The following is a 16,050-nucleotide window of genomic DNA, read 5'->3' on the forward strand; positions in this document are numbered from 1 at the left end:
ATTGAACTCACCCTGATCCTTTATGTTGGATTCGCGGTTAATCTTTGGATCAAGTGTTAATCTCTGGTAGGACTTACATAATACGGATTTTTTGGAAGGCGTTAGATGTTATTTTGTTTGTTGAATATCCTGGATGTGTAGATTCATGTGTGAGATCTATGTGATTGTTATGTTAGGATTTGAAGAATATTGAATAATTGATAAATTAATCGATGTAATTTGATTTTCTCTTTTGATTTAATTGTGTATATTATAAAAGTTTATTTTCATTAGTTTACCCTTCCTTTTCTTATTGTGTTGTGAACTGCGATGATTGTACTATATGTACACAAGCAGATGATCATACAGGTATTAGAGGTCTAGGAAATGTTCTTTTAAACTTTATATTGTAAATATTTGTATTTCTATAAGTCCTAGTCAGGTATTAAGAATGTTTTGAAAAACTCTATAGTTGTATAAAAATATGTAAAACTTGTATTATAATAGTTAGATACATCTTTTGGGTGTTCCAAAAATCATATTCATCAAACATAAAAATCATATTTAAATGAGTTTTTTTGTAAATACTTATAAAAAAATGGGTAACAAAAAATAAATAACTTTTTTATAAAACAAAATTAATATACAATATTATCTTATATATTAGTTAATTTAATAATTTTGTAAGTTGAGATTTGCATTAAGTTATTTATCTAAATCAGACGTTGGATTATTAAAGAAATAATAATTATCAAATTATATGTAATTATTGTATGCAATATTTGACGATATTGTACCCAATTATATGCAATTAATTTATTAATTATAGAATCTCATGATTAGTATCGTATCTAATTAGATGGTAATTTGGGGAGAGAAACTCCCTATATATTTTCTATAGAATAAGAAACATCTTTTCTTCTTACATTTTTTTATCATTTTCTTATATGGATCTTTAAAATTTAGAAATCTTTTAATTATTTTTTTTCTTAAAAATAGATATTTATAATTTATGTATAAATTAATTTTAGTTTAGGAAAAAAAAAGTAACTGTCTTTTCATTTTATTTTTACCTCTGGAAAATATTCATGAAAAGAATAATCCAAAGCTCACAGAGTAGATTAGAAGAAAGGACAGTGATTATGATAAGATATTTATTGAAGAATAATAGTTGGAGAAGAGATGAGATTGTGGAAAGACAGAACAGAAGCTAGATAGAGGCGTTGTTGGTCCTCATATGGTCCAAGTAGGATTTTCCATCCAAATCACGAGTGAAGTAATCTTGCACATATTTCTCTACTCCAGTCCTTCTGAACAGAGGAGGCTTTTCTGGGTTTGTGAGGCTAACTGCAGGTCCAATCTCAGATTCAAACTTCGGGAGAAAGAACATTGCAATGGAAATCCTTTCATTCTCTGAATTCACTGTTGCCCTGTGCTTAACACTTTCGTATGCTCCATTGCTCATGATCTGCATATTCCACAATTTTCTCTTCACTTTTTTTTCTCTATTCGGTTCAAAAAAATTCATTTTAAAAGCACACCCATGTACCAATCATTTTAAGAAGCGGACTAGAAAAATCAACCTACAAATTCAGTCCGCAAAGCAGGACCACCTCAAAATAATTAGAAATCTATATTATTATAAATAATATATTTTTATAGATAACAGTGTAAAAAATATTAACATATTAATTAAATTATTTGAATAACAAATAATGTTTGAATAAAAAAAATATTTAATGATATGGTGAATTTTTTTCCGTTGGTATGTTTTTTCTATCAGAAAAAAAAATGAATTAAATTAAAATATATCTTATCATTCTATTCATCTTCCTCTACACTTAAACTTCTAAAACATTCACACAAATGAAATCGTCTTTCCAATGTTTATTTTGAAAATTCTCAAATTTACACCATTTTCTTGCAATCTTTTGTTCAAATTAAGATTTCGTATTACAAATAAAACAAACATATTAATTATTAGTAATTAAAGAGATTAACTTTTTTACCTTATATTTAAACCGTAAAAATTTAGGCGTTGAAAATATAGCTTTAAGATTATTACTTTATTAGTATAAAAGTAAATTAAACCCCCTCTATCTGTTTTTTTGAGTAGACTGACAAGTAAGTGAATAGACTCATAGAAACGAAGATAGTTAGGTAGATATATAAAAAAAAAAATTCACACCTCATAATTCACTCTACACCCTAATAAATATTAATATTTTAATTTTTTAAAATTTTGAAAATTATTTTAACATTTTACATTTTTCTTATATTTTCATTAAGGAGACTTTTTCATTTTTAAAATTTTTTTATTACAAATTTGTGGGTGTAAAGTGGAGCAGGATGTCAAAATATCATCCAGAATCATTTACACTATTATAAGACATACTCTTAAAATATTAAAGTATATTTCAAAAGGATGCATTAAATTAATTTTTAAAATTATCAATAAAGTATTAAATAATTGTAAACTAATTAAGGAAATTTATGATAATTTAATTTATACATAATAAGAAATTTAATATTTTGAGAAAAAAATTAATAAAATTATTCAATAAAAACATTATTGAAAGATCTATGACTAAGTTTCCCTAATATATATAAATATAAAGCTACACATCTACATTTAAATTCAATAATTTATTTATTGCTGATAAAAAAAATCTCTTATTAAAATATTCAAAGATTTTCATTGAAAAATAATTCGAAGAGCATTATAATGATAAGTTAAATTAAGTTTAATAGTAAAATATGAGTCCAACACTAACTTATTTGAAACGATAAAAAAACTTAAACTAGTTAAGTTTTGATAAAGTGCATATTTTATTAATTATATTAGCTAATTTATAATTTTAAATTATTTTATAAAATATTTAGCGTACACAACTTCATTTATTAAGTAAAAAGGGTAAATAAATTGTAATATATAAAATGATAAAAATAACCAATATAAAAATATTGAAAACGAATAAAATATTATAGAAGTTGCTACCACAACCACCACATGCAGATCTAAACATTGAATAAATGGTTAGGGCCAATTTCTTTTCTGTTCAATCCATGTTTCCCATTCAAATACGATATGTGTGAATAAAAAGGTTTACATGTATTGTACCAAAATAAAAAAATGGAGTTTCAATGCAAGTTATTTGACTCATATATCTTAATATAGTAAATTCAGAAATTAAAGTCACAAGTCGCTAATTATAAATTAGTATAAGAAATTAAGATGAAATTAATGTCTCCGACAAATAAGGATCTATGGTCAAAGTATAGGAAAATCCAACTTTGTAAGTTGTAAGCAAGGTTGAAAAAACTAATGAGTTCGCAAGGATCGTTCAGAAAAAAATGAAAACAAAAATATATTTAAAGATGCGATCCACACATTTTGGAAAAGACTTGAGTATTGAATTTGAGTTATCTCATATGTGACACCTTGTCCCGATCTATCCCAATCCACCATTTAATGTATAAATTTTCATAACTTTTCGTACTATAGAGATTACTCAGATTCTATTTCTTCTATAGGAGTAGGAAGATACTAATAAATTCTGAAATGAGAAGTCACGATTGTATATAAATTAGATTATTTTTAAAATAATTCTTATTTATTTGGGTTTTTATGATGATGGGGTTTTTTTTTTTTGCTTTTTATCAAAATGGGATCTGTTTTAAAAAAATTACAAATTTAGACAAGTCGTGTCAATTCGGCACGACTTCATATGCACAAATCGTCCTAATTAGACACGACTTCTGCCATGTCATAGTGAAGTCGTGTTGACACGACTTCTGCTTTGTCATACTGAAGTCGTGCCAACTTGGCACGACTTTCCAAATACAATAAATTTTCATTTATCTATTTATTTCCAAATTCAATAACAATTTTCTTCATTTTTTAATTAATCAAATTATTGTATTACATTACCGTCAAACATAATCCATACACGGTTATCCAATTTTTTGTTCCTTAAAACTAACATTCTTAGAAAATTATGTATCAAATTAATTTTTAACATTACATAACTTACTACCCAATATATAAACAATAAAAATTAAAAAAAATTATGAAGTGGCAGAAGTCGTGCCAAGTTTGCACGACTTCAGTATGACATGACAGAAGTCGTGTCTAATTGGGACGATTTGTGCATATGAAGTCGTGCCGAATTGGCACGACTTGCCTAAATTTGTAATTTTTTTTAAACGGACCCTATTTTGGTAAAAAGCAAAAAAAATAACCCCTTAAAAACCCTATTTATTTATTATTATGATAAAAAAAAAACTATAAAGAGATATATAAAATAATTGATGTGGCAAATTAAAAAAAAATGATAAAAATAGTAGAATTGAGTAATAAATATAAATGATGGTGGGATGCACGTAGAGAGAAGAATATGGGTCCATACGAACCTCCAGAATGTCTCCAATGTTGACAACAAGAGCATCTGAGGTGATGTTCACTGGAATCCAATCTCCATCTTTATGAATCTGCAGGCCATTCACTCCATTGATTTGGTTAAGAATGGTGATTCCTGATGCATCAGAATGAGCAGAAAGTCCCATAACTAAATCTGGTTGAGGACATGGAGGGTAGTACGTCATCCTCATATTTTGTATCCCATCCTCGAACACCTCCACCTCTCTCTTCTCCATCTTCAGTGCTTTCCCCAGCAACCCCACAACTCTCATACCAACATTTTGCAGTTCGTTTATGTATAACTCTAAGATACTTCTGCATAAAATATAGGTTAACTAATCAATAACACGTAAGATATTTAGATCATTTACATGCCAAAAATTCTCTCTCTCTCTCTCTCTTCCTCTTTATATGTTGAAACTGGTCATTAAAACTCTTATATCAGTAACATTCCATAACTTGTTAAAATGCTTCTTCTAAAGGTAGAGTTACCTGAGTGATGAAGGGAGCTGTGGTAAAAGATATGGGTTTCTTTTACTACGAGGGTTGGTTTTAAAAAATAACCTATCACCCCAATCAAGTGTTTTATCCTTTGATCTAATCACAGTTCCGTAGCCTTCAACATCACCTGGCCGTATCTTGTATTTCATCTTTTCTTCCAAGGGGAGCATGAAGAATCCTTCAACTTCATCTTTCAGTGTTTTCAGCACTAGTGGGCTTATTCCATGCTCCACCAACTGCATATGTATAAAGCATATACAAATTATGAGCAAAAGAAAAAACGAAGTTAGAAAATGAAAGTGTAAAAGGCATCTTGATTTGCCAACCTGAAAGAAACCCCAATCCCTGCAAGCTGAATTCAATTTCTCTAGCTCAAGTTCTGTATCTTCTCCATGGATCAGTTTTTTGAGGTTGATGGTTGGGAGTGCTTGAGATAAGGTTTCATCTGGGAAAAGTGAGGGTTCGTTATAGTACTGTTGTTGAAGGTAGCGTTGAGGAACTGAAGTGAGTGGTTTCTTTACAAGTTCCTGAATACTGAACACTTGTTCAAACGTTGTCGCTGATTCGGAGGGTACCATGTTGTTCTTCTAACCACCTTATACCACCCACTGTATTGGTGTGTATTTATACAACCAGCGTTGGATATTCTCATGACGCAGAAAAAGAAAGAAAAAACAATGTAGTGATATAAAGAAAAATAAAAATAAATGGAAGGCAAAAGTTAAGTTAAAAGTATAATACGTAGTATTAGAGTGCGTTTCTGATCTGTTACTTTAACTAGAAAATGAAAATGAAATTATTTATGAAAGTTTTTTGGTGGTGCAAGTGAAAATGATATTATCTAACGCTTAAATTTAGTCTGTGTAGAATGAAATAAAATAAAATAAAAAAATTTTGTCGACAACGGGAAACTCATCCACTATTTATTTTTTTGAGTTATAATGTTGTGCAGAGTCTTAAAATTGAATGCTCAATATCTGCCGACCTAGTGTTCTTTAATGGCTTTAATTCCTCTATTAGGTTATTGTTGGTGGATTTGTTTGATGGTGAATTTGGTACCACTCTAAATTATAACCCCGAAACACTAAATTTTGGGATAGCCATTAATACATGATAAAAAAAAAATCACAAGTCTATTACATTAGAAAATAGTTGGACACAAGAAGAAGAAAAAAAGTAAACCAAGTAATAATTTTCATTTTTTTTTTTATCTGTAACATTAGTTATTTTATAATAAAAATTCGTATACTATTATTAAATCGTGTACAAGATGTACCATAAAGTGACAAGGATCACAAGATACATAAAGCTATAAATCTACAGTGGGAATTAAACATTTTTTTCGTGTGGTTTGATGTTGACCTGACGCATCTTATATATGTAATGTTAGTTTTTTCATATTTTTTTGTGATTTTGGCTTTTATATTCTAAAAGTCAACATTTTAGTTTGTCAATGTCGTATGTCTTTATTTTATATATTTAATTAATAAAAATATTATTAATGGTATCTTAAATTAAAATATTAAATATAGACTTTAATTGAATCAAAATAAAATACTCAGATAAAACCGATGTAAAATTGAATATTTGATCAAACTTACATATTTTCTAAAATGAGAAGATTAAAATTCTAAAATATGGGAAAATCGAAATCACTAATCAAATATTAAAGGAGACTAAAATTGAAATATAAAAAATTATAAAATAAATTTGTGTTACGAGATATAATAAAAAGTGAAAGAAAAAAAAAATAAAGAGGACGTAAATAGGTAAAGAATAAAAATATAAAAAAATACAAAATTAACATGGATCCATGCATGTTAATGCAATATACTGTAGAAGCAGTGCTTTTAACTAGTATTTGGTTAACATATTTTGTTTATATTTTACTAAATAATATTGAAAAAACTTAAAGGTATAATGTGTGATCAAAGTTTATATATCCAGTAAGTTAAATTTAATTTGTTAAATTATTCAAAATGAATGTAAATTTAATATTTTATCCTCTAAATATAATTTAAGTTCCAAATCCATTATTGCTTTCATTTGGGAACTGATACAAGTATATGCATAGCTTTTACATGACTCTGGCGATGTTGATTTAATAATTAGTAAGTCTTACATCCACCACTTCTAGATAATAAGTCATATTCGCTAAATAAAAACTAAAACCTAAAAATTAAGAAGGTAGGTTTGAGATGACGAAGAGTATTTTTTTTTACTTTATAATATGCTCTTTCTTTTTATAAGATGTATTTGATTATGTGAGGTTATGGTCGAGCCCAATCATACGGTCTTAATATCTATAAAAATAATGGTTATGAACTTATTTAACTCATTAGTTTATGTCTTTATGTTTGATGTTGGGATTGTAAGGTTATGGATCGAGTTCAATCATATGGTGAAACAATTTTAATATTGATCTATGAAAATAATGATTATGAATATCTTGGGTCTGAGTCCAATAATAGGATGAAAGCAAACTTGATATTGATCTATGTGAATGATGAAAAAATATCTCATATTTTTTATAAAGAGAGGAAGACATTAATTACGAACATTAATTGGATATGCAGTATTGTAATTAATTTGGGAATATAGCTCAAAACAATATTAGATATAAAGAAAATGAGGGGAGAGTACTACTGTATATAGAGAGAAAATGAGGTATGATCAAGGTAAAATAACAACTAAACTGATAACCATTATTTCTATCTAAATTAAATGTTTTAGTTGAGAGTAATTTCTCTTAACTAATAAAAGTTAATTTTAAAATAGAGTTGAAATGATTTTAACTTATATAAAAAGATTTTATATCTTTTTTAAGATAAAATAAAAATTAGAAATTTGATTTTTAAAAAACACATAGATTATGGTTAATATCTTTATTAATATATCATTAGAATCAATATAATATTATTAATTTTGTTCTTGTCATCACAATTATTACCATCTCTTTCATTATCCTTTTCAGCATAGACTTTTGAAAAAAAAAGTCCCTTTCTCATGGAAAATAATGCTTTAATAATTTTGAGGGTTATATATAATTCTTAATTTGATGAATTTAAATATAAATATATATAATAAAGAATAAATTTATAATTAAATAATATGAAAAAATATTAAAATAATAATTTATAATATAATTGTATATAAAAGATGAATTTGGAAGTTAAATAAGAGAGGTATAAATAGGTGTCTAGGTAGATGATGATGGTAGTAACTAGAGTTAAATAAGTGTTGGTAAGATCCTGGTAAGTTTTCAACTCTCATATTTGCTACATTCGGATGTTAATTCAAAAGTTAAGCATCACAGCTACAAACAGAGTGCTATCGCTTGTGAAAATTCTTCTTCTGAATACAAATCTTGTTTTGAAGGTGTTTGCCTAGTTCTATTGTTGATTTTTTTTAATTATATTTTTTAGATTAATTATTGGATGGTTAGTTTAATTTTGGGTTTAACATGTCAACTTAAAAACAACAATCTAATTCCCACTTTTTTCTTATAAATTATTTATTTATTTTTGAAAATATATTATTTTAAAAAAAAATCCAGAGACACATGCATGTGCTAGTATATTATAAGCTTCATTATTCCAATCCTTTCAAACACTTTTGTTTGTGATTGATGAAATGATCGTCGATTTTTTCAACATTGAAACCAATACTAAACTTCTCCTGAACATAATTTGAAAATGAAGTGCATAAGATTTTGCCTTTCCATCCAATAATAATTAGAGTTTGAGAATCTGGAAATCTGTGTATCGTAATAATACTCAACTTTGCTTGGTGCTAACTCAGTTGTTGCGACCGAAAGGACATGTTTAACATCATATTTGACATTTGGTCTAGTTGTCGGAATTAAATGTTTGACACGTGACAAATCTTTTTTCTTCTAAAGAAGTTGTGAGGACTTAAACAAAAAGAAACTATCTTCACCACTCATGACAGATCATATGCAAGAATGAAAATTTCAAACAATATATTGACAGAGGAGCTATTTGATCTCTTTTCTCCAGATTTATTGTGCCGTTGCAGCACCTACTTTTTCTTAACTATTATCTCATCATTAATCATATTTATATACTTAATTACACCACCTGCACTTTCTCTTTACAAATTTGGAGAAAATATAACACTTAACTAAAATGCTTTCCTGAATTTCGTGATGTAGAACTACTCACATATCATATACACACAGTATTTATTTCGACTAATAACTCTTGGCTTGGATAGTTTGTATTCATATATGTTGCATAGGAATTTAAATATATTTTATTTATGGATTTTTAAATGAGCAATTATTTCATTCTTATAGTTTTGGTCTTTAAAACCACTGAAAAATAATATTTTTAATTCCTACTGTGGTAAAAAAGACTACGAATATCCTCTCTTTTTTTAAAAAAAATGAAAGTCTGAATAAATAAAATTTAAATAATAATTAAAAATTACTATATATATAAATATATGTATGTATGCATTTTATTTTTTAGGATAAAGACGTATTTAGATTTAAGATTACAATCAATACAGTTCCGGTAGAAAATCGAAAGAAAAATTGGTTTTAACAAATATGGATAGAAGTCTTCAAGGAAATTAATATTAATATTAGTTTTTTTTTTAATTTTTAGTTGTTTTTTTAACATATATTTAATCTTTATTTCATATTTTTTATTCTATTTTTTAATAATTCTTTATTTTATATTATGTCTCTTTCACTAGCATAAAATAAATGTACTATTTATATATATTCAGACTTTTTCTTTGATTTAAGTAAGAAAAATAAAATAAAAGAAATATTTCTTTTCATATATTTTGTCCTCCTTTTTCTCTTTTGTTCCTATAATAATTTTAGTTTTGACCTTAATTAACTACATGTATAATGTATTGATCTAATTGCAAGTTAGTTCCCTATCCAATCTTTTATAAATTACTAGGATAAGAATATTTCATAATATATAAATGGTATTTACAAGTCGATTTTATAAGATTAAGTTAGGTTTAAAGTTCACTTCTTAATATAATATTATAATCCTTTATAATTTATATTCTAATGAGAGTTTGTTAGACTTATTAAGTCCCCGCGGACCACCAATTATATAGTCTCACGTACGAGTTGACAGTTTGTGTGAAAGAGTATACTAGAAAACTCACATCAACTAAAGATAAAAACATCTCATACACTACAAGAAAATTATTAAATAACAACTAACTTTAGAGACCAAAAATAATTAGTCACTGTATTAACTAAATTATATACTGATTTAGAGACTAAAAAATTATTGATATCTAAATTGGTTTCTATTATTAATAAAAATATATAAAATAGTTTATAAATTGGTATGTAAATTAGTTACCTAGATTTTAGTTACTAATATTCTTGATTCTAAATTGATCTCTAAAATACCAATAGAGACTAAATTAGAATATAAAGTAGTAAGTAACTAAAACCTTGGTAGCTAAGAGTTAGATACTAATTTAGAAACTATTTTATAAATTTTTATTAATAATATAAACTATTTTGTAATTTTTTATTAATAATAGAAACTATTTTAGATACCAATAATTTTTTTAGTTTATAAAATAGTCTTTAATTTAGTCAAATAGTACCTAATTATTTTGGTCTCCAAAATTAGTTTTTATTTAATAATTTTCTTGTAGTTATATTATATAGATGGGTGTAAACCTTCCCTTGTAAGTTAATTTTATAAGATTGAGAGTTAAGTTTAAAGTTTATTTCTTAAGATAATATATAAAATATTTTATAATATATAAGTGTATGCAAATTCTATCTTATAAGTCAAATTTATAAGTTAGACTTATATAAAAAAAAATTTATCCTAGAGTCCGAATTTGAAATAAATTGTTGTTGATTTCACATTAAGATTAAGGTTAAGGGAGACTGGAAGAGAATGATGACAAAAAGTAGGAGAAGAATTTAGAAAGTGTGTTTTCACATTAAGGGAGACTGGAAAATGATGGCAAAAAGTAGGAGAAGAATTTAGAAAATGTGTGTGGTTTGACCAACAAAAGAGGATCAGGGGGAAATGGGAAACGAAAACTAAGAAATAGTCAATATTTGAGTTTTTGGAAGAACCTATGAATTACGAAGCATAAATTAAAAGTAAAATGTTTTGAAGGAAGGCATGAGTTTATTTAAGAGTTTATGTACGAGATTTTTTTATCATTATGAGTTTATTTAGAAAGTTTTATGTAAGCTTTTTGGATGGTTTAAGATTGGATTCTTTTGTATTGATTGCATATTTGGTATTTAAATCGAAGGATGAAGTCAATAATATACATTAGGGGAGGGTAAAGGAGTTTATTAGTTTTTTTTATTCATCTTTATATGAACATTCTTCAAATATTTTGTTTTATTATATTTATTGATAAAAAAAATATTGTAAATAAAAATAATATTTTTTAAGAGAGAAAATATCTTATTGTCTAATTATATATATAAATATGAGATTTTTTTAATAAGTAACTTTTTTAACTCTGTGTGATATATCATAATATTAAAACTTTACCTGATTTTACATATTAGTTTATTTTTTCAGCAAAAAAACCTGATTTTATATATTAGTTACCTTCCTTATAAATATCGTTTTCTTTTTTATATAAAAAAATATCAATCTCTCTATTATTACACTATTTCAACTTAAAATTTTAAGAAAATAAACATATAATTGTTTATAATTGATTTATTGCTCAACTTACTTATAGATATACAAGACAAGGCGTTAACTCTAACGTAGCTAAACTTATTCAATAAAAACGTATATCTCACCATTTTTAAAGTGAGATTTTTTCGTTGAAACATATAAACAATATAAACCCTAGAAATAACATCTTTTAAATTTATGTGTATATATCTTTTGTTTCAAATTAACTGTGATATGAGGCCATGGAACTTTCATCTTATTAAAATATCCATATTAAAGCGTTAGAGTAGATTGTGAATATATATATATATATATATATATATATATATATATATAAGGGTGTTGTTGGAGAAAAAAAAATATTGTATTCTTCGTTTAATAGAATAATTAAAAAAAAACTATAACTCTAAAGCAGCAGGTAATTTCAATTATAGTAAATATTATTAAATATGTGTTTGAATAAATAAGCATATAAAAATTAATTTCATGCTTAATTTTGATAAGGGAATTAATAAGAAGTGTTAATGGTATTAATTAAAAAAGTATCCAATGTTTTCTATTCAATATCTTTACTTATTTAAGAATAGGTATTAAATGTATTATATATTAATATTAATTAGAGCAAATAAACTTCTCACTAATATTTATACTTATATCACTGCACTTTCATCCACAATCCACACAAATAGTACTTTTCTTGAAACAAACAGATCCCGTAAAGTTTGTTTTAATTTAATGAATGTTATTTAACCAAATTTTTATCGTAAATTAATATAATGGGAAATTGTTTTTATATAATCATTGTTGTTGGTATAAATTGCGATTCTCATAATTAGATCAGTTCATCGATCCTTTGATGCAAAATTGGCTATACATAAAATTTATCTCAAATTGGTGAAATCCGTATCAATCCGGTGAAATTGATCAAAAAAACTAATCAAATCACTAAAAAAACGGTTAAAAAAATTACATTGATAACTTTTTTTTCTTAAAACATATAAAAAATTAATCATTTTCTTTTTAATTCTACATATAAACTTGTTAATATTAATAAATATCGGTGTATATCAATGAAATCTTAGTTTAGGTATAATAAACATATTTTATTTAAATTTTGATGCGTGTTTTAAAGATTAAGGCGCATAAATCTATATTTTAGTTTTTAGCATCATAAAATTATGAGCATGTAAACTTTGAATATTATTTGGTACACTTTTTTTAAAATAATTTTATCAGTATCGATTCAATACGTACGGGTTAATTGATCAAACCTTAAACTGTATTTTGAACACTTCAATAATTGATTAGATTTTTTAAATGTGGATATAAACAATGTAATTAACTTAAAAATACGTTGTAAAAGAGAGATCTTAATAAAAAAATGTTTAAAATATTAATATGTAGAGTTAATTATAGGACTGCCGAACCCTAAGTTAAATAATGACATGGTAACATTTTTTTATAGTGATTAAACTTATAAAATGAAGATAAGTAACTCATTTAAATAATGATGTGATGTAGATACTATATGGTTTGATATTCTTTAGGGCAACCACCTACAGTTTCACGTGTAGTTGGTACAGTTGGTGGAAAAAATAAAGATCGCATATGTATATAATAAAATATTTCCATTTGCTTGCTAAGTCTAATTTTTTTCTGCCGACTTGTTTGCTAGGGATGAAAGGTATTTTTATTGTGCAAAACGTGCTTAATATGAATTGATTCATACGTTTGACAAAGATGTTCCCTCTTACCATTAATCTCCAAATTTGAAGCCAAGACAATAGCACGTTTGGATTGTGAGACAGGGAACTCATATGCTCAACCGGACAGTGGTTGAAGATATCACAAGTTTGGTGCCGTGAGTACCTGTTCTTCATTACAATCAATAATATTTTGAATCCTTTTCATAGTTTTTGTTTTCGATACATTATATCTAAACACATTATAAACTACCCAGACTAAAATAAATTCTACTTAGGACAGAACACAAATAAAAAATAATTAAATTAAGTTTTATAAGGATCGATTGCTTTTTTTTTATATGATACTCCTGATTGTATTGTGCATTGTACCGTCCCGATACTATCAGGAATTGGGCTGATAAAGCTCGCCAGGTATTAGGCCAACGAGGCTTACTAGGAATTAGGCCGAGGAAGTCTGGTAGGAAGGAAAAGCGGTCTAAGCTCAATCCGACAATCCTCACGAAATAACATCGTAAACTGCATCGTCAAGGCTAATAAATACTCTGATTTGCTTGCACAATATTCTTAAATATATCACAGTTTGCACAATATCTCTAATTATATCGCTTAAATACTCTGATTTGCTTGCACAATTTTCCTAATTATATCGCTTAAATACTCTGATTTGCTTGCACAATATCCCTGATTATGTTACATAAATGCTTCGATTATATGACAAAAATGTTCCGTTCTCAATAGATGATATCCGGATATATTCAGATTTTAGAACAAGTGACCGTAGTATGACACATTAATGCTCGGAAAAACTAGAATCCAAAAGTCAAGCCCATGAGGCCTTGTCAATAGACAACCACCCCCAAGAGTACCTTAACTCGATCTTTTACATTATATTCACTATATATTCAAATTTTTATATTTTTACTGACTTGAGCGTCGGAGTGTAATCACAAGAAGAGTCTCCGCTCATCTCTGAAAGCTGATCCACTAAAGCTTGAAGGAAGACTATCAAAAAAACCTCATCCGAATTTCAACCGATCTGAAAAGCCGGTGAGAAATCATTTAACTCTTCATATATATATATAAACAGTTGGTATAAAGCTTTAAAAGAATATATACACAAATAAATAGTCTCAGTTTCAGTCTATTACTAAAGCTATAAGCTTCGATTGAGCTAAATATCGTATTGTTTGAGTGTTTATACTAGCATTTAATAAATTGTAAAAATTAAAAAGAAAATCAATGGCACTCGTATAAGTTGTGTTTACACGGTGGAAACCACTATCCAGTGAGGGGAGAGAGAAAAGTGTTATAATGAAAAACATGCATTAATTAAATGTCCTTTATATTCTTTTTTTTTACATCAAATGAACTTGGGCTCCTTTCAGTTACAATGTGCCTCTTTTTCTTGCCAATTCTTCCTGTACCTTGCCCTTCATTCGGAAATTAAAATCCATAACTAAAAAAATATATTCTAGAAAAGTAAATATTGACTATATTTTTGGGTTCTAGAAGTGGAATTCTGAAATAAAATTAAAAAATCAAAATTTCATTCTGGAAAAATAATTTTAAATACAAAAAATACATTAAAAAAATTAAAAAAAAAATCCAGAAATATATTTTAGAAAAGAAATTCCAAAAATCAGAAAAGTGTTATAAAAATTCAAATTTAAAAACGTATCCGGAAAAGGATATTTATAATGTATTTTGATGTGTACCTTCTTTCATTTAAGGATATTTTTGTTCTTTTACATAAAAATTGAACTAAGTTCAAATTTCATGCAGAAAGTAATTTCCCTTTTTGTTAATGAGATTGGGTCTCAGTACATAACTTGCTTGGGTGTTTCTCCTGCACTCAACAAATGGCTCCCTGAATCCCATTACTTTTTAAAAAACCTATTTTATCTCTTTTAAAAATGATTTTCAGGTTATTTTTTAAAAAATATTTTTGGAACAATTTTTATGAATTCTGGATTTATCATTTTGAAAATTAGAAGAATGTGTTTCAAAATAAATATTCCATAATGATTTTTTACCTTCTGAATTTTCTATTTCAGAAACACACTTTGTTTCTGAAACCCTTTGAAAACACATTTTGCTTATGGTATTCCTATTCTGGAATCACCCAAAATTATAAAGGATAATTCTGGTATTTCATAGAATATAGGGGTTCAGGAAGAAATACCCAATTTGCTTTCGGCCCAGCCTAATGGTAAAGCCCATATTTGCTCTCCCCTGGACACTTGCATAAGTCTTCTATCTTTTGGAAAATGATTGTCCTCAGATATAAAATGAATTTGACAAGGATTAAGGTAACTTGGAGTCCATAAAAGAGGCATATTATAGAATGATTAAGAAGTCTTTAATTAGTTGAAATTATTTTGTATAATTGCATTTGTGAATAAGTACTCTTTTATTATGTTTATCCTTATAAACATAATTAATTATACTGTAATAAAAAATTATAAATAGAATAAAACTAATAAAATACAATTATTTTATGTATGTACTTCTATTATAATAATTAATTTTTGAAGTACATATTTTTTATTATAAGAAAAATTATACATAATGTGTTTCCACTATTATTTATTATTGTTACTAGCGGAGGCGTTTTCGCGTTTATCTGTATTTTTTTTATTATTGATATATATATATATATATATATATATATATTTAATATTTAAATACATATTTGTTTAAATTTATATTTTTTGAAAAAAAAATTAAATTAAATGATAAGGAGAGATTTTTAAGTAAGATGATGATTTAAAAAAAACTG

The 16,050-nt window shown here is 26.2% G+C and overlaps 1 protein-coding gene across 1 annotated transcript; it reads right to left on the minus strand.

The window, feature by feature from the left end:
- Positions 1-1,119: 1,119 nt before the first annotated feature.
- LOC137833166 (oxoglutarate-dependent flavonoid 7-O-demethylase 1) lies at positions 1,120-5,534 on the minus strand. The gene is made up of 4 exons (XM_068641525.2): positions 5,227-5,534; positions 4,892-5,136; positions 4,393-4,714; positions 1,120-1,447 (listed from the first exon to the last, which is right to left on the minus strand). The coding sequence occupies exons 1-4, from the start codon at positions 5,476-5,478 to the stop codon at positions 1,190-1,192; spliced, it is 1,077 nt and encodes a 358-aa protein (XP_068497626.1). The 5' UTR covers positions 5,479-5,534; the 3' UTR covers positions 1,120-1,189.
- Positions 5,535-16,050: the final 10,516 nt, after the last annotated feature.

The sequence above is a fragment of the Phaseolus vulgaris genome, chromosome 6, assembly GCF_051622355.1.
Source record: "Phaseolus vulgaris cultivar YP4 chromosome 6, ASM5162235v1, whole genome shotgun sequence".
NCBI lineage: Eukaryota > Viridiplantae > Streptophyta > Magnoliopsida > Fabales > Fabaceae > Phaseolus > Phaseolus vulgaris.

Coding starts and splice junctions, on each gene's coding strand:
- LOC137833166 (XM_068641525.2), bottom strand. CDS start 5,478: ATGGTACCCTCCGAATCAGCGACAACGTTTGAACAAGTGTTCAGTATT. Junction 5,137..5,226: donor GGGATTGGGGTTTCTTTCAG/GTTGGCAAATCA, acceptor ATACATATGCAG/TTGGTGGAGCATGGAATAAG. Junction 1,448..4,392: donor ACATTGGAGACATTCTGGAG/GTTCGTATGGAC, acceptor TGGAATATGCAG/ATCATGAGCAATGGAGCATA.